Source organism: Panthera leo, chromosome B2, assembly GCF_018350215.1.
Source record: "Panthera leo isolate Ple1 chromosome B2, P.leo_Ple1_pat1.1, whole genome shotgun sequence".
NCBI classification, from domain to species: Eukaryota; Metazoa; Chordata; class Mammalia; order Carnivora; family Felidae; genus Panthera; species Panthera leo.
In genome coordinates this window covers 79,575,363-79,603,140 of record NC_056683.1, presented here as the reverse complement: position 1 = coordinate 79,603,140, position 27,778 = coordinate 79,575,363, and the positions used below count along the sequence as shown (strand labels likewise).

General features: G+C 43.6%; 1 protein-coding gene across 1 annotated transcript in view; it reads left to right on the top strand.

Annotated features, from left to right (window-relative positions):
• The first annotated feature begins 1,773 nt into the window (after positions 1–1,773).
• RRAGD (Ras related GTP binding D) overlaps positions 1,774–27,778 on the top strand; it is a 40,103-nt gene continuing 14,098 nt past the window's right edge. Inside the window, exons 1-5 of the mRNA XM_042939354.1 lie at positions 1,774–2,162; positions 18,216–18,511; positions 23,755–23,954; positions 25,392–25,506; positions 26,726–26,868. Coding sequence (XP_042795288.1) covers positions 2,027–2,162; positions 18,216–18,511; positions 23,755–23,954; positions 25,392–25,506; positions 26,726–26,868 — 890 coding nt within the window. The 5' untranslated portion in view covers positions 1,774–2,026. The remainder of the gene's footprint in view (positions 2,163–18,215; positions 18,512–23,754; positions 23,955–25,391; positions 25,507–26,725; positions 26,869–27,778) is intronic.

Genomic DNA, 27,778 nt, shown 5'->3' with positions numbered 1-27,778 from the left:
CCCTTGCCCTCTGGTTTCCAGCTGGGTATAGCCGCTGGGAGGCAGGCACTTCCAGGAGAATTGGAGAGATTGGAGAGAGAGGTCTGAGTATTTCTTCCTACTGCTGTCTCCTTGACAGTGAGATGGTTCTGGCAGTGGTTGCTTCCTCATCAGCTATAGTTCCTGCTTTGTGCCCCCCTGTCCAGTATGCTAGCCTCTTCCTTTACTCCTACTAGTTTTGGGGTGATAATCTCTTCCCACTGTTGCTAATCCCTGTGTTGATTCTCTGAACTCTGCCCATGCCCCTGTGCTTAAATCCCTTAGCTTAAAGCTTTCTAGAAGTTAAAAATCTTTGCATGTGCCATCTATTTTCCTCCTGAGAAAGACCCTGATGGATACAGTCATAGCAAGTTATGTTGCCTCCACTTGTAAAATCTCAAGACCTTTCCAGTTAGAAGCAGCTGTCTCCTAGGTGTCAACATTCACCTTCAACACACACAACTACTACAAACTCCAGAACATGAGTCATGGTTGGCTAGACTGAGAGTTCTTCCAGGGAAGGGACACTGTTCTGAGTATAGGTGGATTCAGCCTCCCCCACCCCTGCACTTAGCCCAGCTCCTGGCATATAGTAGGTGTTCAGTAAATGTCTCTGACAGAGGCAGCACCCTTGGGCCCCAAGAGCTTCCACTCTCAGCTCCCTGCCTCCTCCCCTACACCACCTGCAGCGTTGCTGGCACCTGTAGGATCTGGATCACCATGCTGGCCAGCTGGTTTATTTCTTATTGTGCTTGACAGAAGGAAGTTCATCCACGTGATTTTTGCAGTATCCAGAAAGGGTGGGTACAGTATGTCCTGTGGTAAAAAGCTTGTGGAGAAATGCAGGTTTTAGTTTTCACCCCCACATAGTTGCTATTCTTATGTGAGAGTTGCCCCCCTCATCCCCCCAAGCCTTGAAACATTTTATTTTGAGATGTGCAATTACAGTCTATGAAACAAATGAGACAGGAGGTGGTCATGAAGAGCCCCAGTATGTTGTACCTGCGACCTAGTCCCAAATGCTGCAGAGGAATTATTATTTAGTCTAGGCAGCCATGAGGCATGTTATGTTTTTAAGAAACATTTACATCCGGGTAGGCCTGATTTTCTAATATTCCTGGTGGGAAGCACTTTGAACCATAAATGCACACTGAAAGGCAATTGCTATGGAGACTGAACCTCTGCAGTGCATTTCTCGGAGTTTTCTTCTCTGAGAGCTTCAGCATGTGTCCTAGGCACGCTGCTCTGGATGGGGGGCCTGGGCCCTGCAGTGTTGGGGGAAGGAGGAGGCAGCCCACTTGGGACTGGAACCCTCCCCAGGAGGGAAAGCTGGAGAAAGCCACCCAAGGTAGGGTGTGTGTGTCGGAGGTGGATGGGGAATAGGTTCTTAGGGTGTGCAGGTCCCCAGCTCGCCGGCCTGTGCGGGGACCACGTGCACGAAGCGCGCGTGGGGGCCCCTGGCGCGCAGCCGCGGTGGGTGACCGTGCAGCGTCCCAGGGCCCGGGGTACCGGGCGTGTGCCACCCTGCGCTTCTGGTTAGGTGGAGGGCCCGCGCCGCCCTTCCTCCGTCCCCCCCCCTTGCCTGGTGTGTGCGCGGCCTCGGCCCAGCGCCCCGCTGAGCGGTGCCAGAACCCGGGAAAGCGCGCGCGCACCCGTGCGGGTGTGTGTGTGTGGTGTGTGTGTGTGTGTGTGTGTGTGACAGTGTGTGTCAGGTGACTTGGGTCACGCAGTCTCTCTCTCCCTCCTCAGGGAGGAACTGCCGCGCTCCGGCTGACTCCTCCGCCGGCAGGCGGGCGGGGCGGGGAAGGGGGCTCCGGGCGCGGTGGGAACCGCGAGACCCAGACCTGGACGCCGACCGCCGCGGGGGGCGCGCGGCCCTGCCTCCGCGGGCTCCAGCGAACCTCCAGACAAAACCCCAATTCAGAAAGAGGTTGCGAGCGGCAGGCGAGGAGGTTTGGCCCCCCATCAGGGTCCCCCGCCGCCCCCGGGACGGCCGGCCGTGGGAGCGATGAGCCAGGTGCTGGGGAAGCCGCAGCCCGAGGAAGAGGACGACGACGAGGAGGATGAACTGGTGGGGCTAGCGGACTACGGGGACGGGCCCGACTCCTCGGACGCCGACCCCGACAGCGGGGCGGAGGAGGGAGGTGAGCTCGGAGTCTCCCGCCCGGCCCCACGCCCCGCGCGTCCTCAGCCCGCAGCCGGTTCCTTCCCTCTGTGTCTTCCAGCCCCGGGCCAGACCAGGCGCGCGGGCCGCGGACTTGGAGGGGGTCCAGGAGCACAGAGTTGAGGAGTGGGGGTGGGGAGGGGCGCCCGAGGAGCCACCGCGGGCTGCAAAATGGGGGATACCAGGTGCAGGCGGCAGAGGGGGGACCCGGATTCGTGGAGAGAGCAGAGAGGAGGCATCTGGGCAGGAGGAACGTATGTTGTCTGTCCCCTTCCAGGGCCAGTATCTCCCCCCACCCCTCAGCCCCAGCTCTCCGCAGGGTCTGGGGGTTGGGAAGGGGAGGGGACCGCCCGGCGCGTCCTGGGATCTCTTACTGAATGCTGCTGTGGAAGCCTGGTCAGATGTCGTGGCTAAAAAAGGCAGCCGGCGGCAGCGTGACTGGCAGGGTCGTCGGCAGCTGCGGGTGTCAGTCTTACCCCGTGTCGCCACGGGAGGGGTCCTTGGGCTGCCCAGGTCTGTGGAGTGGGGGCATCCGTGGAGCCGCGGGGGGATGCGCGCAGGTGATGTGGGAGTCGCCGAGTGGCCGCGGGTTTCCCGGGATCCAGGCAAATACGGTTGTTAGGACACCTTATCTCTGCTCAGTGTCACCACCTGGGCATGGCGGTGCCTGCTCCGGAGTGAGCGCGGGCGGGGAAAGTCGTTACCGCTCAGAAGCAAACTCTATTTCCTGTTTAAGAAGCGGTATTTAGTAATTGTTCAGTCTGTGGGGGTTCCTGCATTTAATTCTTAGGGCCTAAGGAAGTTGAGAGTTTTTAGGATTCCAGAAAGGTTTATCTTTTTTGTCCGCCTCCAAAGCAAGGGAAAAATTCTCTATCGTAGGGTCACTTGAAAAGGTCAATAGAATCTGGCTGTTAACATCTAGATGAAGCTGTATGCTTCCAAAAGAAAGAACTAACTTCTAAACATTTCACTTTGAGGAAATTGTGTGAGGGATAGAACTACCTTTGTGACTTGATTTGGAAGAACTTTTATTGAAATTGAACTTATTTTAAAATTCCTACACAAAGCCTTTCTCTGGAGAACAGTTGCCATTATTTGACATATGATAGGTGCTATTTTCAATTAATCAGAAAGGGAAGAAAGTTTGAAAAAAGGGGGGGGGGGGCGGGGGAAGAAAGTTAAGTAAGCCTTGGGCCTGAAAGATTAGAAAGAAGCTTTCTAAGTCACACTTTTTCATAGCGTCCTGTCTCCAGAGAGGGTTTGTGCTAATTCCCCATTTGCTTAAATTTGGTGTGTGCACCTGTGTGCTTCTTTCTTCTGCACTCCCCATAATTGGTCCCACAGTTGAGCACGTGGCCACGTTTTTGTGGATAAAGGCTTTCAGTCCTTTTGTTGGAGTCTCTAGGGCTACCTTTGGTAATTAAATTGTTCAGTCGCTTTGTTATTATTCAAATTGCTTTCATTAGCTCCTCCTAGATTCTTAGTAGACTCTAGAGATTCCGAATGGGGATGTATTTGCAAGATATTTGAAATGGTAGACACACAATAGGGTGCATGTGTGATACTCTTTTAAAAAAAGAAAGAAGAGAGGCTATATCTGGGAAGAAAAGCCCTGTAATTCGATATTGTCCTGGAGACCTGAGAGGTTCCATGGAAAGTACCGGAACTGCTTATTTATTCTGCAGTTCTTTAAGGGGGCACTTTTAAAATTTGATTTGATGACTTGAAATTGAAATGAAAAGAAAGCTTTGCCTGAGGGGTGGGATTTCCTGAACAAAGGGCTTCCCCAGAGCCTGGTCTTGAATGCTCCCCACTGCTCCTAACCTAAAGGCAAACTCATCTGTAACTGATGCTTTTCATTACTTCAGCAATAAAATCATCCCTCGTGAGTTCTTGGGATCAACCTGGAATCTTGCTATAAAAGCATTGAGTGTATTTATGTGGTAAGAGGAGCAATTAATGAATATTTGCTCTTGCAAACATTACTGAAACTAGGTCTTTCTCCCTCTGGGCCTGCTGTGGGTAGTGGTCTGTTCTCAGAAGACTTCCTCTATTATCTCAGGTTCCTATTCTTTCCGTGTCCCTGACTTTGATTTTGGGGTGTACGCCCAACTGCAGAATCATTATCAGGGTGTTCACTTTCTAGAGTGGCAGATAGGGTCCTCAGTCAGCAGTTCTAGCAGCAATTATTCCTGACAGTGTCATGCCAGCCAGTATGGTCCTGGGGAGTCGAGATGAGGGTGGAGGCCAGGAGTTGTGACTTCCCTTTCTGGAACCTCAGAGTGCCACCAAAGGGTCATCCCAATTTCTAATGGGCCCTGGGCACACGTTGCATTAGAATCCTGTATTATTTTTGGTTAATTACGTTTACCGACTCTGTAAAAAATGAAATGTGAGGGGAAAGGGATTTATTTACTCTAAGGAAAGATGGGTATGGTATATTTTGAACCATGAACAAAGCATTTCTCTAATGAACCCCCTTCCCCCTTTACCTTCCTAATGGACTTTGTTTAATGCCTTTGCTTAGTAGAGACCTGGGGCTTTTCCCCTGAGGTTTAGAAATCTCCCCTGCAGGTGGCATGCCCGACTAGGTGGCATGCCTTACCTAGCATCACTAGGTAAGTTGCAAACCAGTTTATCAGGAGCTGTGCAAAAGAAGGTAGATTGAAAGTGGATAGCGTGAATTTCATTTCCGTTAGTCTTGGAAGGAACCTCTGATCTTATTTTTAAGACGAGGGCCATGTAAGTTTTACCACATTGTGCTATGCACTTCTCCGGCTTGCACTCCGAATTTTACTCATGAATAGCAGGAGTGTTATTGGGCACTTTAGTTCTGGTAAAGACAGATTTGGGCACCTCTCAACCTCCGTTTGAGAGTTGTTAATCAGAGATAAGGTGAGTCTCACCTTCAACCTCCAGGCTCCAGATAGAACTCTAGAGAATGGAAGCAATCAATAAGCCATTAAAAACAATTGCAGCAGAAATGATTTTTAGACACATGGAGTTTAAATCTTTAGTAAATTACTGTGCTTAAAACACTGCAATAACACGCGGCGCCTGGATGGCTCTGGCAGTTGAGGGTGCGTGTCCAACTCTTGATTTGGGCTCAGGTCATGATCTCACAGTGAGTTCGAGCCCTGACTCAGAGAATCCTTGGGATTTTCTCTCTGCCCCTGCCTTGCTCATTTTCTCTCTCTCTCAAAATAAATAAATAAACAAAAAAAAAAAAAACCTGCAATAAGAAGGAAAGCAGTGAAAAGATCATATTTGATCAGAAAGTGAAATTGTTTTTTTCCCAAAGTCTCTCCCAATTTTTAAGGGAAAGACATTATATATACTTGGCTAAAACAGCTGCTCATCCACAGCCCAGCTACATGTGTGTGGTCTTATTTCCACAGCAGCCTGTGAAGTCTCTCCTAAGAGAGCAAGTGACAGTTTAGGTCGTTACTAGAGGCATGAAGAATCCACCGGTCAGCAGGTGATACTTGTAAATGCAGTGAAACCACCTGTTTGCATCTATTAATCATGAGTGTCAGCTTTTTTTTTTTCTTTAAAGTAATTTAAAAGTTATTAGTGAATTCATCCTCTCACTGTTCCTTGAGTGTAAGTAGAGGTAGATAATTTTTCTCATGATAGTGAGACTGTGGCTCAGGGGTGCCAGGACTTTTCTGCAGCCACATGAGCTACACCTGATCAAAGTTTAGGAGCGAGACAAGTTCGTGGATATGTAATCCCTTTCCTTGTAGTTCTGTCTTGTCCAAAAAGGGTTGGGTTGACCCCAGGCCTGGCTATGCCTAATCTCTTGGGTTTCCCTATAGCCCTGGAAATACAGAGATACAGAAGAATTGGAGTAGATGAAATACAGAATAGTTAATAGTGACCAAAGTCACACCTTAGACACGATGCTTGTCCGAATACATATATTTAGAGAGCATATTTTTAAAAGTATTTTTAAATTTTAATGTTTATTTTTTTAGAGAGAGAGAGAGTGTGTAAGCAAGGAAGGGGCAGAGAGACGGAGTCACAGAACCTGAAGCAGGCTATAGGACTCTGTGTTGTCAGCACAGAGCCCGACATTGGGCTCAAGCCCACAAACCTGTGAGATGGTGACCTGAGCTGAAGTCAGACGCTTAACCTACTGAGCCACCCAAGCACCCTATAGACGACATAGGTTTATATTAGATGATTTGTAAACATGTTGCAGTGATTCATAGAATCTTGATTCTATACTTTTTTCAGAAATCTCTCCCATTTTTATATCAGAACACATAAGGTAGTCTGATGGGGAAAAAAGAGGCAGAAACTAAGTTCTGGAGTTCTGGATAAGGGATGTAGCTCTGAGTTTGAAAGATAATCATGGTCAGTCCCAGGTGTCTCTCTGTTTACCCTCTGCTTCAGTCAGTCCCCTGACCCTCATAGCTGTGGTTGGTGACACAGATTCATTTCCTACCTACCACAGCCACTTCTTCTCTGCTCATTTTTCTTACTTTCTTCTCTACCTCCTTTATTCTTCCTTATCTTTTTTTCTTTTTCAAATCTTTTCTGTTCTTCCTCTCTGTGAAAGCCCTCAAGCTCTCTTGTAACTGGCTTTCCCTGGTTCTGCTGTGATACTCAAGACAAATGGGTTTTTCACTCCTGATCTAAATCATTCAAGATGCTGTCGACTTTCTCCTCTTGAGGACCTTCCGGGGAGACTCCTACTCAGTTTCTCAGTGTGTAAAGTAGAGGACCACAGAAAACCCACCTGGATCACTCTCAAAGTGATGGTAAAAAAAAAAAAAAAGTTCACAAGAACTTCTTGCAAAAGTGTTGGTAAATCAGAACACATCAGAAATGTTACTGAATATATATGTCAAGGAAAAACTTATGTATGGGATTATGTTTTCAGTGACCTGCCAGTGTGATGTGAGAGGATTTCATAAAGATTTGGTGTTCACACATAAATAAAAATTACCTTCAAAAATTTTCATGCCTGGGGCACCTGGGTGGCTCATCGGTTAAGCCTCTGATTCTTGGTTTCAGCCCAGGTCATGACCTCACAGTTTTGTGAGTTCCAAGCCCTGCGTCAGGCTCTGTTCTGACAGTGTGGAGCCTGCTTGGGATTCTCTCTCTCCCTCTCTATTTGCCCCTCCCCCACTCACTCTACCTCTGTCTCTCAAAAATAAACTTAAAAAATTTAAAAAAAATAAAGGTTAAAAAACAAAACAACCCCCCCCAAACTTTCATGCCTTTGAAAATATATGTTCTGTTTTCTGTTTGCATTTCATTCTCCTAAGTCTTAATCAAATGGACAATGAATCTTTATGATTTTTGTATATTCTCTTATTAGTGGTATTATTATCATTCATATATTTAATTTCCATGTGGGATGGAATTTCTCACTGAGCTCCAGGGTCCTTTTTTTTTTTTTTTTTTTTTTTTAATTAAGTAGGTTCTACACCCAGCATGGTGCTTGAACTCATGCCCTAAGATTGAGCCATGCTCTACTGATTGAGCCAGCTAGGTACCCCTGAGCTCCCGGCTCTTGAATGTATAAATAGTTCCATTGATCAGAAATGTAAAGGACCACATATAGTGTTGCAAATAGAAACAAACCAGAGGCTTCTTCCTAAAACTGTTAGTATATAGAAACTTAAGCCTTTGTTGACCCCACAGAATACTAATAGCAAAGAAATTCTAACTTTCCCTGAAGGCTATGTGAGCCTTAATGTGGCCACATTCCACAAAAGACCCTCTCATTACCTAGGCTAGGGCTGGAGTAAAAAAAAAAAAACCAAAAACAAAAAGAAAAAAAAGAAAGAAAGAAGGGGGGTGCACCTGTATGCACAGGCTGATAGAGACTTATAGATAAGGACTGGGGTCACACAGCTGGTACATGGCAGAGCTGGGACTTGAACCCCAGTTTGTCACTCTCCTTATACTTTTGTTTTTTTGAGAGAGAGCCTGCACGCAAGCACACCACACATTACAAGTAGGGGGCAGAGGTAAAGAGAGAGAATCCCAAGCAGGCTCCACACTCAGTGAGGAGCCCACACAGGGCTCGATTCCACAAAGGTCAGATCATGACCTGAGCCGAAACCAAGAGTTGGACTCTCAACCTGCTGAGCCACCCAAGCACCACCCCCCCGCCCCAGTATTTTTTAAACCATTTCACTTACCATCACTTTGCCACCATGTTATCCTCATTTTTCGTTAAATCTTTGTTTCACTTTCCCATTTTGGACCCGTTCAAAGGTTATCACCTGTTGGGGAACTTTCCTTAATTATAGTAGTTTTCAATTGTATAATACTTAAGAATTTATGAAGTACATTTCATATGATGTCTCGTTCTCTCCAAAGAGACCTCTTGAGGTTAAGGGAGGCAAGGCCGATGTGTTAGAAGGGCATCAGGACTTTAGTTCCCATTTTCCTGATTTTTGGTTCCTTCTTTGTTGTGAACATTCCCAACCCACAGATGAGTCAAGTGTGGCTCCTAGATAGCCCTGTGCTCAAGGTGCGAGGCACCTGTCCCTTCCTGTGTATGTATCAGTCCTATTGGGTTTTGACAGGGATCTGTCAGTTATTGATGAGGTAATTAACCTGTCCAGTTACGTGGTGCCTCCCCATAATGCTGTTCCATGGATGGTGGGGTTTCCCTAGTATTTTTAGCAATCTAGTTACAAAGCCAGACTGTTTGGAAAATTTTGGGTACTGACAGGACCCAGTACAAGATAGCTAAGTTATGTTCAGTGCCCCTGACCACAGTAGATAAACTACCGAGGCACAAAGTTCATACTCTTGATACTCGAGTGCTAATCTGGGCCAAAGTCAGATATGAAGTTTCCTTTTAAAGCGTCTGTTAATTTAGCTTCAAATCCTGTTTAGTGGCTGTGATTCATTTTTCCTAACCAACAAACATCTATTGAATGTTTATTGTAGTAAGTATTGAGGCCTCTGTTTTTACATCTGTAAAGGGGAAACATTATCACCTTGAGGATTAGAGGTGACACTGTTTTGAGCATGGTGGCCAAGCCTGAAACCTTTCAAAAATGCCCTCACCGAAGCCAACAGGATTAGAGGAAAATGAGCCATTGAGGCATGGGCTTGCATCAAATCTGCATTCCCACATCAAACCTGTCTGTGACCTCATGTGTTCCCACTCTTCCTCCTCTTGGGAGTTCCTGGATTCTTTCCTCACCTGAGCTGCAGGTGGACAGGCACCCCACACTCCGCAGCTTCAAATACCTGTTCATCCTCTTTCCCTTTACCATCTTTGTGAATGGGCCCTTGTTGGCTTGGTCTGCCAGGTTGGGAACTCGGGGCTTCTTTCTCCCTTGTCCTCTGCGTCCAGGGGATTACTAAATACTATTGAGTCAATTGGAATTTCTTACAGATTCGTTCCTTCTGACCGTTTACGTGGCCTGTGCCTAAGTTCTTTCATTTTTCATTTGTGTTCTAGAAATGTTGCAGGAGTTTTTACCTCAGTACCCGGGGTTCGTTGTCTTGCTGCTTCAAAGAATGAAGAGGTGGACACAAAATGAGCAGCAGGCAAAAGTTTATTAGAGTAGAAGATCGGAAAGGGAGAATAGTATGAAAGCTCTCTTTACAGAGAGGGGCCATTCAAAAGTGAATGCCTGCTACAGTAGGCAAAGGTGTTTGTTTTACAAGGTTCTGGTCAGCCCTCCCTTCCCTTCCCCCTCAGTCCTTCCCAGGTCCTACCCTTACTGGATTGATAGCTCTAGGTGCTGGGTTGTCCATTCCTGATTGGCTCGTTTTCATTGTATGAGGGGTGGGTCTACAGCCATGTTCCTTGTGGGTCCTACGTTTTATGGTCTACTACTTATTTTTAGTTAGGTCTTTAGTCAAATTCCAGAGGGAAACTTAAGGGGGAGTAGGTGGTATCTGTTACATTCTTAAGAGGAACCTTATGCCTGAGGGGGTTTGCTGTGGTTAGGCAATCCCAGCATTGTTCCAAAATACGTGTTTTTCCCCACCCAGGAACCTCAGGTTCTCATCTTTCCTTGTCTGCCTACTGAATCCTATCTTTTCCTATTATAGAACAACCTAACTGCTGTCAGGGGAGGAAAAACTTATCCTCTTTTCTCTTAGGTTCTGAATTGGGAGCCTGCAAATTAAACTTTTGTCAGTTGACAAAAGATAGATTAACGAGAAAAACAGATTTAGTTATATACTAATGCATGAGAGTACACAGAAAATGCAATTTAAGAGGTGTTTAGAGGGGTGCCTGGCTAGTTCAGTTGGAAAAGCATGTGACTCTTGATCTGGGTGTGGAGATTACTTAAGTGAATAAATTAAAAAAAAAAAAAAAGAGAGGTGTTTAGAATTCCAGGCTTTATTACCATCTTAATAGAGGGTTGGGAGGAGCTGAGGGGCAGTTCTGTGAGAATGAATGACTTCTTGGAAGGGAGTTGGGGAAAGGGCATTTATGGGAAAGCAAATGACTTTTTGGAAAGATAATGGGCCCGCCGGAGAAAAGATGGGAGGTAGGGTTATTTGGGGATGGAGGAAGTTTTGGGGTGATGGTGGGGTGTCTGGAGCCGACAGCCAAGAAAGAATTCTTGAAGACGTCTTTGGTGCAAAAAGGTGATAAAGCATGGGGTCTGGGGACAGGACCCGTGGGCTGGAAGAGCTGCACTGCAAGCATGGAGGTGACCAATTTATGGAGTCGGGGAGATAAGGTCAAGAGGGAGTTTCTAAAGAGACTTTCACATGCTAAAGACTTACTGGAGGTCTAGCTATTGTCAAGCTAAGGTTGTTTTTCCTTCTAGCAAATCAGTAACCTGAAGACCACGGGGAGTTCCTGGACTTCAGGCTGTGATGGGATGGCCTTTTTTTGGTAAACTGGTGCAGACTCTTATCAGTTTAATCCTTTGTTTTTTGCCCTTTCTTGTTTTGGCGTAGCCGGGAGTGCCCAAGGAATATCATACATGTCCCACCTGGGGGGCGGCAGGGGTCGGGGGCGGACTGGTGCTGTTAGCCTGCATTGTGCCCTTAGCTTGCCCCACGCTCCTTCATCAGGGACCACATCTGTTTGGGTGTGGTGTCAACTTCTCTTCTGACTTGTCTCCTTCTTCACTGAGAGATTAGAGTTGTTTCAGGGAAGATTTGTGGCAATTGAGTTCTTTTGGGAGGCTCTGCTTTAGGCAAATAAGGGATTTCAGGGACTCCCAAAAACTTTTCACTCAATATAATTTTTATGCCACAGTGGCTTATTCCAAACCCCTTCACTGTCTCCACACTGACCCCGCCTAGGGAGTCTGTTTCTGGAATGAACTTCTTGAAGCGTAAATCTGATCATACTAGTCTCCCCTTAAAATCCTTAGTGATTTCCTCCTGGCTTTCAAGGTAAAATCTAAACTTCTCAGCATCTCATTGATGAGCTAGCAGAGTCTAGCAGTGGTTGACAAAATATTTTTGACCGGGATCCACAATAAAATGTATATATTGTGAACCTAACACCACATAAGTCTAAGTAAACCTAAAAGAGTTTCGCTAGCAGTGTGTACTCATATTATGCATGAGGTACGCTGGTATTTCCCAGCTTCTTCTATTTTCTTTGTTGCAGTTTTTGTTTGCTATGGAGATAACAGACTTCTGTATCAACTAACCTATTCAAAGATATTTATTGGACTCATGCCATATGCTTTGTAATTTGCCTGTGTATATATGGGACAATACATACAATATATACAGACAATAAACAGACAAGAAGACAAATGTACAAAGTAAAAAGATAGTTTTGTATGGCAGTAAGAAGACACAGGATTATCAGGAAGTGATGGGGCCTCATTCAGCTGAGAGGAGGTAAAATCGCTGCTGGGCTGAGTGGGAAGAAAGCTAACGGAAGCCTGCCAGGCTGAGGGAGGAGCAAGTCCAACGGGGAGGTGAGGAGGAGGTGAGGAACCATAAGGCCAGTCTGGTTGCAGGATAGGGAATCAGTAAGGAAGATAAACCAGGCCCGGGATGAGAGGACAGCCCATGTAGGGCCTTTTGGGGGAAAGAAGGTGTTTGGATTTTATGTGAAATGCTGTGGGAAGCCATTGGACTCTGTGCAGCCCTTTCTTGCCTTTAAACTACATTCCTTAAACTCCAGGAAGGCCAGGATCTCTTCCTGGCATGACCTTTACCTCATTCATCACTTTTATGCCTCCTTTTCTTTAAGACTCAGATATTTCTCCAGGGAGCCCTCTCTCTGAGCCCGTAACACCTTAGATAGCAGTGCACTGTAACTGTCAGTTTTTCTTGTCTGTTTTCTCCTCAAATCACTAAGGAATGAATCATTTCTTTGTGTCTGCAGCCCCTGGCTCAGCCCCATCTAACACACACTTGGCAGATGATCAGGGAACCTTTATGAAACTGAACAAACTGCCCTCTGGTAAATTTCACCTCCTCGGGAACTTTCTGCACACCTGCTGACACTTTTAAAGAGTCCTCCCTGGGATTCCATCTCCAGTCCCAAATCCTGTGGTTCCTTTCTGATCTTTCTTTTTTAAATAAGTATTAACCCTTTCATTGCAGCTCTCATCCTTCATTCTTCTCCACACTTTTATCTTTCTCACGATGTTCTTTTTTTTTTTTTCCTTATTTATTTATTTATTTATTTAAGTAATTTCTGTACCCATGTGGGACTCGAACTCATGACTCCAAGATCAAGAGTCACATGCTCTACCAACTAACCAGTCAGGTGCCCCTCTCAGGATGTTCTTGAGCAAGTGGTGATGCACAGGGAAAGGTTAATGGAGACAGCCAGAGGTCTAGAAGGCCAGGAGGTTGGCTGCTGCATTTCCTAATGTGCACTCCTTGCTACCTCTCCCAGAGTGGGATGAGAGGCTCTGCAAACCCCCACAGGGTTTCAGAAGCAGAGATACTTGAGGGGAGGTGGGAGAGGATTAGGGGAGAGATTTTTTTAAAATACATACATGATCTGGAGGCCTGGGTGGCTGAGTTTGTTAAACATCCGACTCTCTTGATTTCAGCTTGCTCAGGTCATGATCTTGAGGTGCATGAGTTCAAGCCCTGAGTGGGGCTCTGCACTGACAGTGAGGACCCCGCTTGGGATTTTTTCCCTTCCTCTCTCGCCTCCCCTCCCTGACTTGTTTTCTCTCTGTCTCTCTCTCAAAATAAATTTTAAAAGACCTTAAAACATACACACACACATACATACATACATATATATATATATATATATATATGTATATTATATACATATACGTATAAACATATATATATACATATACGTATACATATATATTTACATGATCTGTATCAGACCCTAGAGGCCCATCACCCTTGAGAGCAATGGCAAATCAATTTTTTCTTTGTTTTCTAAAGTAACCTCTATGCCCAACGTGGGGCTTGAACTCATGACTCCAAGATCAAGAGTCACGTGCTCTACCAACTGAGCCAGACAGGTGACCCTAGAGGAGGGATTTTTGTCAGCAGTCCTCTGTGCTGTAAAAAGCCTCTCCTGATCAATAGCAAAGTGTTTTTCACTGTGGTTCACATAACAAATACATTTATATTGTAAACTAGCACCACATATGTGTAAGTAAATTTAAAAGAGTTTTACTGGTCGTATGTGCTCTTACTATGCATGATGTACTCTGTTATTTCCTAATCTCTTCTGTTTTCTTTGTTGCAGTTTTTGTTGAATGCCATCTGATTGTTGGCTAAGGCCTAGGTGAAGATACCACATACCATCCCTATGAGCTTGGGCACCTTCCTTTTCCCAGAATCCTCAGGTGCAAACAGACTTGTACCTCCTCATTGGATGGGGGTGGAGGGAGTATAAAAGTTTGCAGAAAGGTCTAGCAAGGTACCTGACATGGCGTATATTTCTGTCCATATCAGCTAAATGTAAAATGCATCTGTATGGGTCTGAGGAGTCTCCACAGAGTTGATGGTACCCTTGCTGACCTGGCCTACCATTGCCCAACAGTTTACCGTTGGTGGCTCACGCTTGAATTGGCAGGAAAAAGGAAATATTTCTAACTGTGTGTGTATGTTGCAGTGGCATGTGTATCTCATTTCCCACCCTGTCCGTGTACGTAAACATGCATATACACCACCTCCTCTCTGCACAGTGGCCTCCATCACCTCCCCACTCTCCCAGGAGGAGGAGGTCCATCCTCCAGGGCAACAGTGTGGATGATCATGCCGCATAGACACTTGCAGACCCTGCTGAAGATAAGTTAAAATCTAGACTGACATTCAGCAGTATAAATTGGGAAGAAACAAAGACGCTTACAGACACTTAGATATTTTTGTGTTTGTGCATAATTTGGTGTGGAGTTTTGCTTTCTTTGGTTGGATTGAGTTTTGCACAGCAGGAAAGATTGGATAGACTTTTGGATGGGCCAGCCCTCAGTCTGAATGCTACTTGACCTTCCTAAGCCTGAAATTTGTTTAACTGTGAAGTGGAAATAATACTATGTATTCCTGAAGGAGTTAAATGGGATAAAGAGTGGAGAGTGCCTAGCACAGTACTTGGCATATGGTAGTTGCAGAGTTTTCAGCGCTTGCGTATTTTCCTGTTCTACAAAAGGCATTGTGCCTTTACCTGCATTTGGGCTCTGCTCTTCTTGGAGAGCATCCTTCCCCTCCATCCCCATCAACCCCATCCAAATCCTGCACTGCTTTGTCTGCGTTCATAACCCCTATAATACACTGAGTACAACCCACTGCCTATGGGCATTTCTCTCCTACTCTTTGCATTGATCTAACACTAGCTGTTGGTGAGGTGATGATAGCGTAACTACAGCTCTTGAGGTTTCCATTTTTGTCCTTGAGAATACATTATTTTTTTTTTCCTTGGAGGCACCGGGGTGGCTCAGTCAGTTTTAAGCTTCCAACTCTTGATTTCAGCTCAGGTCATGATCTCACAGTTTGTGGGTTCAAGCCCCATGTCTGGCTCTGCATTTACAGTGTGGAGCCAGCTTAAGATTCTCTCGCTGTCTGGGGGCACCTCAGTAGCTCAGTCGGTTGAGCGTCTGACTTCAGCTCAGGTAATGATTTCGTGGCTTGTGACTTCAAGTCTCACATCAGGCTCTGTGCTGACAGCTCAAAGCCTGGATCCTGCTTCGGATTCTGTGACTCCCTCTCTCTCTGCCCCTCCCCTGCTTTCACTCTGTCTCTCTCTCTCTCAAAAGTAAATAAACATTAAAAAAATAATAATAAAAAGACAAAAACTTTATGACAAGCACTTAAGAGAATGTGGAATTGAAATCACAACTTAAAGAATATTTAATATTTTGAAATATTTTTGTGTCTTCCATGACTCGCTATACATTAAACATTTTTTTTGAAACTAATTTTAATAATATATGTATATAAATGTGTTTCCTTTTTAAAATTAAAGCCAGGGGGGTGCCTTCCTGGCTAAGTTGGAAGAGCATATGACCCTTGATCTCAGGGTCATCAGTTTGAGCCCTATGTTGGGTATAGAGATTACTAAAAAATAAATAAATAAATTAGCCTAAAAATTTTTAAATGAAATCAAAGCCAAATCCCTTTGATGATTGCCCCCAAATCTTTCACTCATGCACTCTTTGTTTGCTGCACATCCTTCTGGATCCTTTTCTAATGCATTTTCACAAGTATTTATATTTTCTACAGGTTTGAGATGACTATTCCTGATGTCATTTTAACCTTTGCCTCATACTTCCCAGCACTCTATCCCTTTGTACTACGTTCTGAGAGGATTGGATGTTCTAGTTCACTACTGCCCTCTTAATCTGTTCTTATTCTGCTTTTCAATCCATATATCTAACCTCCCCCCTACAATTACATTTTTATTTCTAAGGTCTCTAAGGCCATATTTTCCATGGTTGCTCTTGTTCTGAAATTGTCTGTTCCTGTTTTGTGGATACCACCTTTTCTCTGAAGATTTTAATTATACCTGAAACTTTACTCTGACTCCTTTATGAACTCTGCTTCTTCAGATGTATGTTCAAGTGTATGTATGTTAGACATTTGAGGAAATGTCTGGAGAGAAGATAGTACTGCTTCTAGCTGTTGAATCCACACACTGTAGTGAGTTAGGGAAGATCAGAGTACTTGAAGGGTGGAAGTGTGGGTAGCCCCCCGTCTTTCTGGGCATCCTGAGCTCCTAGAGCACCTCCTCCCCTCTCCTACACAAGCTTCTATAGTCTGCTCCCACCTGGAAGTGTGCACTGGGTGGTAGGAGTAGTGCACAGAGTTCACCTACTGGCTTCTTCTCACTATGATTCTCCAAATAACAGCCCTGATGGTTGTCTTCATGTCCTTTCCGGTTTGGGCTCCCACCAGTTCTACCTTCTGCAGCAGAATCTTACTAATTCTGGTCAAGGGCTACAGGTTCCCTCTTCAGTCTGACCTTGGTGTTTCTTAGGGATTTCTCTGTAATCTCAACTTTGAGGGGTTTTGTTTGTTTGTTTGCTTCAAGCTCAGGTATCTATGTTTATTTGTTCATCCATTTATTTATGGTTTATACCTTTTCTGTTATTTTTAGGGATTCACTGAGGGAGGGGAAGACCATGACATGTTATCAGTCTGAAAATTTTAAAACTGGAAGCCCTGTTTTCTCTTTTAATTTATGCCCTGCTTTTACCAAGACTGACTTGTAATGACAGTACTGAGAGTGAGTAGCATATAATGACTGATGAAGAAGAGAGCTGGTGACTTTTTGGGTGCTTTACTTCTGCATTACTGCTTCTATAGTATATTATCAGCAGATTGTTGAATTGGGTCGAGCTGGACTGGAAAAGAATGTGTGGGTAGGGTGGGGGTGAAGTGTTACATAGAGTGGAATAGTGGCTGCGCACATCTGTACCTGCTTACTTTTTTTCAGTTCTTGTTTTACCTGAAACTTGTGTGTTTACCTAAACCTGCTGCAAATTAAAACATCAAAATATTATATATAGTAAATGAAATTCACTAAGACATTATCAAGTATTAATGTGTTCTAGATGATTGTTATCATTGTCTAGACAAGAGTTATCATTTCATGTGGTTATTGTTAGTTACAGTAAGAGAAAAAAGAATCACTTTCCAGTTACTATTGAATTAGAGTGGGACCAGGGAGTGAGAAAGACATAAGAGGTGTTGTCAGAAGGAATATTGGACACGTTTTCATTTCTTTGAATATATTGCTAGGAGTGGAATTGGTAGGTCACGAGGTGACTCAGTGTTTAACCTTCTGAGAAACTGCCAAGCTGTTCAAAACACATCATTTTACATTTGTACCCGTACTGTATGAGGGTTCTAATTAGCCCATAGCCTCATCAACACTTGTTACTGTTGATCTTTTTGATTATAACCATCCTAGTGGGTGTGAAATGGCATCTTACTGTGGTTTTTATTAGTATTTCTCAGATCGCTAATGATGCGGGGGCCTCACTTCATGTGCTTTTTGGCCATTTTTGTGTCTTTGGAGAAATGTCCATTTAGGTACTTTGCCCATTTTTTTTTTTTAATTAGGTTGTCTTTACTGTTGAATTGTAAGAGTTCTTTATATATTCTGGATACTAGGCCCTTATCACATACATGATTTGCACGTTTTCTTCCATTCTATGGGTTGTCTTCACTTTCTTAACAGTATCCTTTGAAACACCCATGTTTTAAATTTTGATAAAGTCCAAAATTCTCTATTTGATGCATAACTCAAATGCATAAGCATCCCTTTACGGCATAGAGACTCTGATGATCTAGGCAAGGAAGACATTGCTATGGAATGCTAAGGCTGGATTTTTTCCCTGCACAGTTTGCTCCAGGAAACCTCTACTCCTCACACTCCAGATTTGCTGGTTGTGATGAGGAATTGTACAGGTTTTCTGGCCCTCTGGAATGGTGTGACAGGTAGTGACACAGCATTCTTCAGTGTTCTGCACTTCCTAACAGGCCCTCCATGAGTGGAGTGAGGTAGTTAGCACTCATGGCATTTGGAAGAGTAGCACTGTCAGTGAATCATAAATCCCATCTGAGGTGGAAGTGAAAGTCCTCTAATTAACCACTGTGACGGCGACTCACCCTCATTCTTGTTTTGTGGTTTCTCCAGTTCTGGACTTCAGCGATCCCTTCAGCACTGAGGTGAAGCCGAGAATCCTGCTCATGGGCCTGAGGAGAAGCGGCAAGTCATCTATTCAGAAAGTTGTCTTTCACAAAATGTCTCCCAACGAAACACTGTTCTTGGAGAGCACGAACAAGATCTGCAGGGAAGACGTTTCCAATAGCTCCTTTGTTAATTTTCAGATTTGGGACTTCCCAGGACAGATTGACTTTTTTGACCCTACATTTGACTATGAGATGATCTTCCGGGGAACAGGAGCGCTGATATTTGTCATAGACTCCCAGGTAAAGCTCAGTCTCAGGTACATGGAAGTGCAGCCCCGCCCCCCCCAGCCCCCCCCCCCCCCCCAGTTCAAACCAGTTCCTTTGTGATGGTTTTGGTTTGGCGTTTCTAGCTGTCTGTCTGAGTTCTGAGTTCACAGCTTGGCTCCACTCAGCTTTCGGTGGGGGTGGGGGAGTTTGTAAAGGGGAAAAGGCTCCCTCTGTGCATTCCTAACCAGTGAGCAGTGAGCAATGTGAGTTGAGTTGAGTATGTCTCAGCGAATCACAGAAACCTCACAACCGGAGGGGACCACCATACGGGCCAAAGACAGCAAATACGTGTCCCCCGTGAAACTCTTGGCAGACATCCATAAAACTGCACAGGTTCTCTGCAACAAAAATATGTGTATAAGTCTACATTTGAAAATGTTTACTCTTAACTAGGAAGGCAAAGTTCTAAGGGTGCAGTTTTGCTTCTGAATTAAATTATTGTAATTATTACTAGTACACAATTGATTGACAGTGTAACTGTTAGGTATTTTATAGGTAACTATTAAATATAAAAAGTAACATTTTGATGAGTATATCTCTTAAGATGCTGGATATTTTCCCACTTAATTATTCATGCTTGAATAAGAATTTAGGATCAATTCTACTTTTGTTTGTGTAGATGTAAGCACTGAGAAACCTTGTTCACATAAATAAGTACATGGATTTGGTTGAGTTACAGCATTTGCTCAATTATTTAAACTCAAGTTATATCCTCTAAGCTGTCCTGTTTTCTACCACAAAGGATTGTTTTTAGTAGTTTACCAAGAGACATCCTGATTGGGCTTTCCTTTAACTTTGAAAGTAAAGACATGGGGACCCCTTGGCTGGTGAAGACCCTTGTTACCTAGGTATTAGTTATTCACTTTATCAGTATTCAAACTAGTCTTCTGAATTGTCTCTTTGGTACTCTGGGCCTTTCTCCTGTGAAGTAGGAGGCCAGCAGTTAAAGGGGAGGAGGGGGAAGGGAAGCAGCAGGACAGCAGGTGCATCTCAGGCATGCCAGTATTAGGAAAGAGTACAGGTAACAGAATTGGGACAATGACACTCTTCAAACTCTCCATGTCCAGGCTCTCTTAGAAAGTGTCCTGGAAGCATAGCTTAGCCTCAGGTTTGTTTTGGTTTGTTTGTTTTTTTTATTTTCTTTTTTAATGTTTTTATTTATTTTTGAGAGAGAGAAGGTGAGAGAGAGCATGTGGGGGAGGGGCAGAGAGAGAGGGAGACACAGAATCAGAAACAGGCTCCAGGCTCAGAGCTGGCAGCACAGAGCCTGATGAAGGGCTTGAACTCATGAACCCCAAGATCATCACCTGAGCTGAAGTCAGACACTTAACAAACTGAGCCACCCAGGTACCCCCCAAGGGCCCTCTTTTGTAGCTGTGGGGGAATAAATGGCAGTAAGTCCTTCAAGAATGCACTAAACCAGCTCTAAGTTCAGGACATGCTATTTCCCTGAAACTGGACCAACAATCAGACAGGTGGGCTCAGCACACCTGCCCCTTCCAGGAATGCTGATGGTGTTAGGGAGGAAGGGATGTGGAAACTGTTAGTAACAATGGTTCTGAGCGCATGCTTGGAAAACCATTCTCTGAGAAGACTGCTCATGCCTGAGAGCATCACAAATTCATTCAGGGAACTAGGTGCCTGTTTAATATAATAATGAAATTTTCAGCTAAGCCTTTTAGTTCCAAGTGATTGCACTGTGTACTAACAGTGTAGCTGTAGGAGTGTGGCCATATGTTAGAAGGGGCTCTTTCTTTATTTTTCGGTGGGGGTGTGCAAGGGAGCGACTTTGCGTTCTGGTGCCTGATCTGTGAACAACAGTGCCTCCCCTCCCATGGGCCCATCCGGAAATGCATGCTGTAGACACCTGCATCAGGTCCAGGGCCTGCTGTCAGTTACTGCTTTCCCGGCTGTCCCACTTGTGCTGACCCGTTTTCTGGCCCATCTGTGGCCTTGGCAGGAGCCCCTACCTTCCTGCTGAGGTCTGCCAGCACCATAAATTAGGGAGCTTGATCTTAGAAGAGCAGCTGGGTTGTGTGCACGCTGCTGGATGGAGGGCGAGCTCTTGGATGTGTCCCACTCATCTGTCTCTTCTAAGCTCCAGTTTTTCCCACTGCTGTTTCTGGACTTGCTGAACTAGGTAGCAGCAGTAGTAGCCGTACCCTTGGGGAAGTAGATTCCAGTCAGATGACTCATCTTTTCAAGACAGTAGCTTAGTAAGTACTCACTTCAATACCATGTTGTGCTTATGTAGCAATTTGCATTTATAGAATTCAAGTGTCCAGTGCAACTCTATCCTAGGTGTTTGTGATATGGCTATAAGGTGGCTAAAATAGGTTCACTTGCCTGTTTTTAAATTGCAGCTGTAATTTGGTTTTATTTTTTACCTGAACATGAAAAATGGAACTTAAATTTGGGTTGGTAAATATGTGTTTTGTTTTCTTTTTTTCCTTTTCCTAGCTGTAGGGCAGAGAAAGGTGTAAGAATGTTTGAGAAATTGGTCCTTTTAGGTTCCACTTTTTAAAATGTAGGAAAAATATTGTTGAGAGCTGTCATTTACTAAAAAGAAGGAATAACTAGAGAAACTGTTTCAGAGTCTAATATATACTTTTCTATTGGAAGCAGACTGTAAAAGCCATGTTTTGGGGAATATTTATAGGATGTGGTTTCAAGCACTGAAAAGAAAAGCAAACTTCAAGGAGTCTTGGCAGCCTGAAGTCACTGCCTTTATTTCTAAGCAGGGCTCTTTTGGTCTGACGCCTCATATTTTTATTTTTTCCTTGTGAATCCCTCACAATGCCAGTATTGCCAGATAAAGATATCACCAAGGAGAACATGTGTCCTCACAGAACGTTGTAAAATAAATGAGAATGAAAACATCAAGAGTGATTTCCTGTGAGCTAAATGCATGACACTGCCGGCCCCCCAGGCAGAGCCCACAAAATGTACCCCATCTCAGGGCCCCTGTTGGCCCCCTGAAGCCATTTCACATGTGCCTTGAGATCCACCATGGAATGTTGGCTTCATCTGCATTGGTGATTGTGACCTGCCTGTAATTCCTAGATATAATTTTTTTTAACTTTGTTTATTCATTTTTGAGACAGAGACAGAGAGAGTGAGTGGGGGAGGGGCAGAGAGGGAGAGAGAGAATCCCAAGCAGGCTCCGCGCTGTCAGCACAGACCCTGATGTGGGGCTCGAACCCACAAACCATGAGATCATGACCTGAGCCAAAACCAAGAGCCAGACGCTTAACCAACTGAGCCACGCAGGCGCCCCCCCAGATCTAATTTTGGAATAGAAACAAGGCAGTGTATTTTCCCCGAATTTTTATTTGTTGTAGAAGATAGTAACCAACACAGTGGGTAAAAATCATCCATAATCCCTCTGCCCTAATAAACCAAGTGTGTTCTTCTTTTAAATGTTATTTTTAGTCCTTGTAGGTATGTGCCACTTCATCACTTAGTTGGTAATCAGATCATTTTATATGCCTGGCAGGCAAGTTACAGTAGCAATTTCTAATCTTTTGATGTGATACTCTCTTGACATTGGCTAGTTTTGCTCACCAACAAGGTTGCTTAACTGCTTGACTCCCCTCTTTAGTTAAAGACATAAACAAGAACAATTTTTGAGGTGTAATTTACATACAACAAAATGCATTCATTATGAGTGTACATACAATTCAGTGAGTTTGATGAATGTATATACCTTGTAACCACTTCACAGTCAAGATATGGAATATTTCCATCACCCAAAAAGGTTCCCTTGTGTCCTTTCTCAGACAGCCTCCCTCCACATTTCAAGATGACGTAAATGAATTCTGTATGGTGTTTAGAGATACATATGTATATAGTAACGTATAGAGAGATGACTGAGAATAAACACTAAACTCAGGATAGTGGCTACCTCTGGAGTGTGGGAGGTAGAGTGATGGCGTAGGCTGGGAGGATGGAGAGAGACACACGGGGCTTCAGTGTCTGTTTGATTTCTTTCTTTCTTTCTTTCTTTCTTTCTTTCTTTCTTTCTTTCTTTCTTTAAGTTTATATATTTAATCTGTATACCCATTGTGGGGCTTGAACTCATAATCTTGAGATCAAGAGTTACAAACTTGGGGTTCCTGGCTGGCTCACTTGGTAGAGCATGCAACTCTTGATCTCAGGGTTGTGAGTTTGAGCCCTGTGTTGGGTGTATAGCTTACTTAAAAAAAAAAAAAAGAGAGTCGCACGCTCCTCCAGCCGAGCCAGCCAGGCACTCCTACTGTTTGATTTCTTAAACAGGGAGATGTGTATGCAGATGTTCATCATATTGTTACAAACGTGTCATTGGTAGGAAGGAGAAAAAAGTAGTATTGTGTTATTTGGGGTCATTACTCTAGATGAGAGGTCAGCAAACGGTTTCTGTAGAGGGCTAGATGGTAAATATTTCAGGCTTTGCAGGCTGTACCATTTCCAAGGAGTTTCCGTAGAAGAAAACCAGTCATCTCTAACAATGCAACACAAACGCAGCCATAGACAATATATATAAATGAGTGTGGCTGTGTCCCAGTAAAACTTTACTCGTAAACAACATGCAGTGGGCCCAGTTTGGCCCATGATTTGCTGACCTCTGGTCTAGACTAGTGGCTCCTAAACCTTTCCTCCTGGCTCCTTCCTTATCCTCCCAGCGACCCATATCATGTTTTCACCTTGAACTGTTCATCACAGTTCACCAAGGGACTAAAAAATTGGGAAAGAATAGTATCCCAGGGAAGGTCCTAGGTATGGAGTCGTTTTGAATTCATAAAACTTCAACTCTGATCTTAATGACTGTCATCAAGCTAAATCATAACTGCCTATAGCTGTGTTTTTCCAGCCTTTCTTTTTCATCTCTTCGTTAATGAAACTTAAGTTTTCAAACTTGAATTCCATGAAACTAGTTTTTATTTGGGCTTTTGCAAAATATTTTGGGGGGCTGTACCCACACGATTTACAGATTAGGAGTGTGTATGAAAGAAAAAAAGGTAACTGTGAGATAAAGTGATGGATAGATTAATTAACTTGACTGGGGGAATCGTTTCATGACATATACGTATATCAAAGCATCACATTGTACACTTTAAATATATGGAGTGTTTATTTGTCAATCAAAGTTCAATAAAGCTGGGGGGAAAAAGAGTGTCTGTGGAAGGCAGCTTAGAAAGGTTTGGCCTCCCTTGACAGGAATGTGCCTTTGTTCCCAGGACGATTACATGGAAGCCTTGGCTAGGCTCCACCTCACCGTGACAAGGGCCTACAAAGTGAACACCGACATCAACTTTGAGGTGTTTATTCATAAAGTGGATGGTCTGTCAGATGACCACAAAATTGAAACCCAAAGAGATATTCACCAGAGGGCAAATGATGACCTTGCAGATGCTGGATTAGAAAAAATTCACCTCAGGTGAGAACAGAAATTTCTCAGCGATCACATTAATTGACAAGTTAGCAGATGTGGAGTCCAAAGTCACAATGAATGATTTGGCATGGGCAGTAATTCACCTGTTTACCCTATTTTGTGTTATACACATTAGGACAGTATTTGGGAAAAGCAAACTTTGCATGTGTTAATTCTAATTTTTGGTGATTTTTTTTTTTTGGTTTTTGTTTAAATGTTTGTTTATTTTTGGGAGAAAGAGCTTGTGTGTGCATGTGTGCACATGCAGAGGAGGGGCAAAGACAGAGGGAGAGAGAGAATCCGAAGCAGGCTCTATGCTATCAACACAGAGCCCAAGGTGGGGATCGAACCCACAAACTGTGAGATCATGACCTAAGTCAAAATCAAGAGTCAGAGGCTTAACCAACTGGGCCACTTATGTGCCCCTTTGTTTTGTTTTTGTTTTTAAAGTTTATTTATTTATTCGTTCATTCATGTATGTATTTATTTTAATTTATTTTTGAAAGACAGAGAGAGAGCGAGCAAGCATGAGCAGGGGAGGGGCAGAGAGAGAGGGAGACACAGAATCTGAAGTAGGCTCCAGGCTCCGAGCTCTCAGCACAGAGCCCGGCGCGGGGCTCAAACCAGCGAACTATGAGATCATGACCTGAGCCGAAGTCGGACACTTAACTGACTGAGCCATCCTGGCGCCCCCCACCCCCAACCTTTGTTTTTGTTTTTTAAGCAAATAGTCAAACCTAATGTTTTTCCCACATGTGAAAAACACTAGATAAAACTCAAGAACATAATCCAGGAAGTTAATCAATGCCGAAGTTTACAGTTTGTGATGAATATGATAGTATCTATATGCACAAGTAAAAGAGAACTCTGAAAACACTTCAAATAGAAGTACAGAGGAAAATCATTTCTCTATTAGTTGTTTTTTAAGATTTTATTTTTAAGTAATTTCTATACCCAATGTGGGGCTCAAACTTAAAACCCCGAGATCAAGAGTCACCTGGCCAGTCAGGCGCCCCTGTATTAATTTTTTATGGGGAGGTATATGCATCATTCAATTTGCAAATTGGAAAATGAAAAAATTAGATGCTTCAATACCAATAATGTAGCTGTTACTAACCTAACAGGTGTTTGTAAAGATGATCTGGTGTGGAATCTTGGAGAACTAAGAAAGCTCATACGGGCACATACCACTGCATTTTTAAGCTTTCCAGTCCAGCCAGTCAGTAGAAAAATGGGTATAATTCTTGCTTTTTGGGAGTTGGGGAAGAATGCCTTGTTAAGACATGTTCACTTTTTTACCGAGTTCATATTGAATTCTACAGGGGGCTAGAATGTGTGTGTACGGACTTAGATACAGAGGGCTGGGTACTGGTGTCATGACATGGCCTCAGCCATCTGTTCCCTAGTCAAAGGGAAAACGTGATGAAATATTTTCTCTTTCAGCTTCTATTTGACCAGCATATATGATCACTCAATATTTGAAGCTTTTAGCAAAGTGGTTCAGAAACTGATTCCACAACTCCCCACCCTGGAGAATTTGCTAAACATCTTTATCTCAGTAAGTACATAATTATCATCCTTGTAGAATCATTTGCAGAATTTTAGACTAATATTGCAAACAGTCTTATTTTTGAAGTGAAAACAGTCTTATTTTTGCTTGCTCTCACAACATTGCAAGGTCACTGAAATATTACTTTGGAAGATTGCTACTACATAACTGTTTCATAGTCTTTAAAATTTAACTCCCCAAACGATTCCTGTACTTCACTGATACAGTGTTTATTCAAGTTGTAGGCAGTCATTCAGTGTTGATAGAGCCCTACCAGATGTAAGGAACATTAAGGGTGGTTTTGGTGATGGTGTGCCTGGGTGGCTGAGCGGGTTAAGCTTCCGACTTTGGCCCAGGTGTTGATCTGCCAGTTCGTAAGTTCAAGCCCCACATCAGGCTCTCCAGATCCCCTGTCCCCTTCTCTCTGTGCCCCCTCCCCTGTGCACACTCTCTCTCACAAAAATAAATAAATATTAGAAAGAAAAGATATATTGTTTTAAATATTTGTGTATGTTTAACACTGTGGATGATGTGCTGGCTGAATGAGTCCTATAAACCGGCAGCTCTAGGCAAGCTCTTCTGTTCAGTTGAGTCAGATGTGATGGCTGTATGCATATTTACTCTGTCACTGTATAGTGGTGAGTTTGTTTAGCTTTTTAAAATTTATTTACAATCTACAGTCAGTAAAATTAGTGTTTTTACTTGCCTTTTCCTAACTGCAGGTACATCTCTAAGAGCCAGGAAACACTGCCCAGTTTGTTTACCTAAAGTAAATAATTTATGAAAAATAAGAATTTTCCATTTCATATGCAAATCCATTATAAAGGTTTATGTGAGGTTTTTAAAGTTTTTATTAAAAATTTTTTTGTTTTCTTTTGATGTTTTTATTTATTTTTGAGACCGAGAAAGCACAGGCTGGGGAGGGCCAAAGAGAGAGGAGGACAGGAACTGAAGCAGGCTCTGCACTGACAGCAGAGAGCCCAATGTGGGGCTCAAATGCTTGAGCCGTGAAATCATGACCGGAGCTGAAGTCAGACACTTAGCCTGCTGAGCCACCCAGGTGCCCCTATGTGAAGTTTAAATTGTAATAAAAAAGAACAAAATTTTAGCAAATTAATCTTTGCTCATTTATATTTTACACTGAGGATGGCATATAATTTTTTTATGTAACAATGACGTGTTCTGAAATCAGCTGTACCTTTAAGATAGCATCTTCTTTTTGTTTCAGAATTCTGGAATTGAAAAGGCATTTCTCTTTGATGTGGTCAGTAAAATTTATATTGCAACTGATAGTACCCCAGTGGATATGCAAACCTATGAACTCTGCTGTGATATGATCGATGTGGTTATTGACATCTCTTGTATTTATGGGTAAGTAAAATATTCTTTCTTTTTATTATCCTTTTTTCAATAAAAAAAATTTTTTTTAATGTTTATTTATTTTTGAGAGAGAGAGAGAGAGAGAGAGAGAGAGAGAGAGACAGAGCGTGAGTAGGGAGGGTCAGAGGGAGAGGAAGGCACAGAATCCGAAGCAGGCTCCAGGCTCTGAGCTGTCAGCACAGAGCCCGACGCAGGGCTGGAACGCACGAACTGTGCGAGATCGTGACCTGAGCCGAAGTCAGACGCTTAACTGACTGAGCCACGTAGGCACCCCATTATTTTCCTTTTTTAAAAAATGTTTATTTTTATTTTTGAGAGAGAGATGGGGGAGGGGCAGAGAGCGATGGAGACAGAGGGTCTGAAGTGGGCTCTGTACTGACAGTAGAGAGCCCAATGCAGGGCTGGAACTCATGAACTTGTAAGATTATGACCTGAGCTGAAGTTGGATGCTTAACCGCCTGAGCCACCCAGGTGCCCCTGGGTAGGAAAAATATTCCTAAAGGCTATGATCAAGCCATACTTAAGATTAGAAAATGAAACCTTTCACAACCTTTGTAACATTTGCATTTACTTATATGATTTTAATACTTTTGTTTTAAATAACTGAGATCTATAAATATACCATTTAGCATGCAATAATAAAAAAATTATTGAGTAAATGCTTGGTATTCTGCTAATAAACATATTACGTTACATCATTAATTCCCTGCTATTCCATGGGAATAGGGAAATGGGAATTACTATCCCCATTTCACAGATGGGGAAACTGAGGTTCAGAGTGGTTAAGTTTCTAACCCCTGCTCACACTGTCAATAAAAGATAGGACTAGAATTTGAACTTAAGTCTAACTGATTCCTGGTTCTTCTACTGATCTGTCATCATATCATAATGTCATATACAC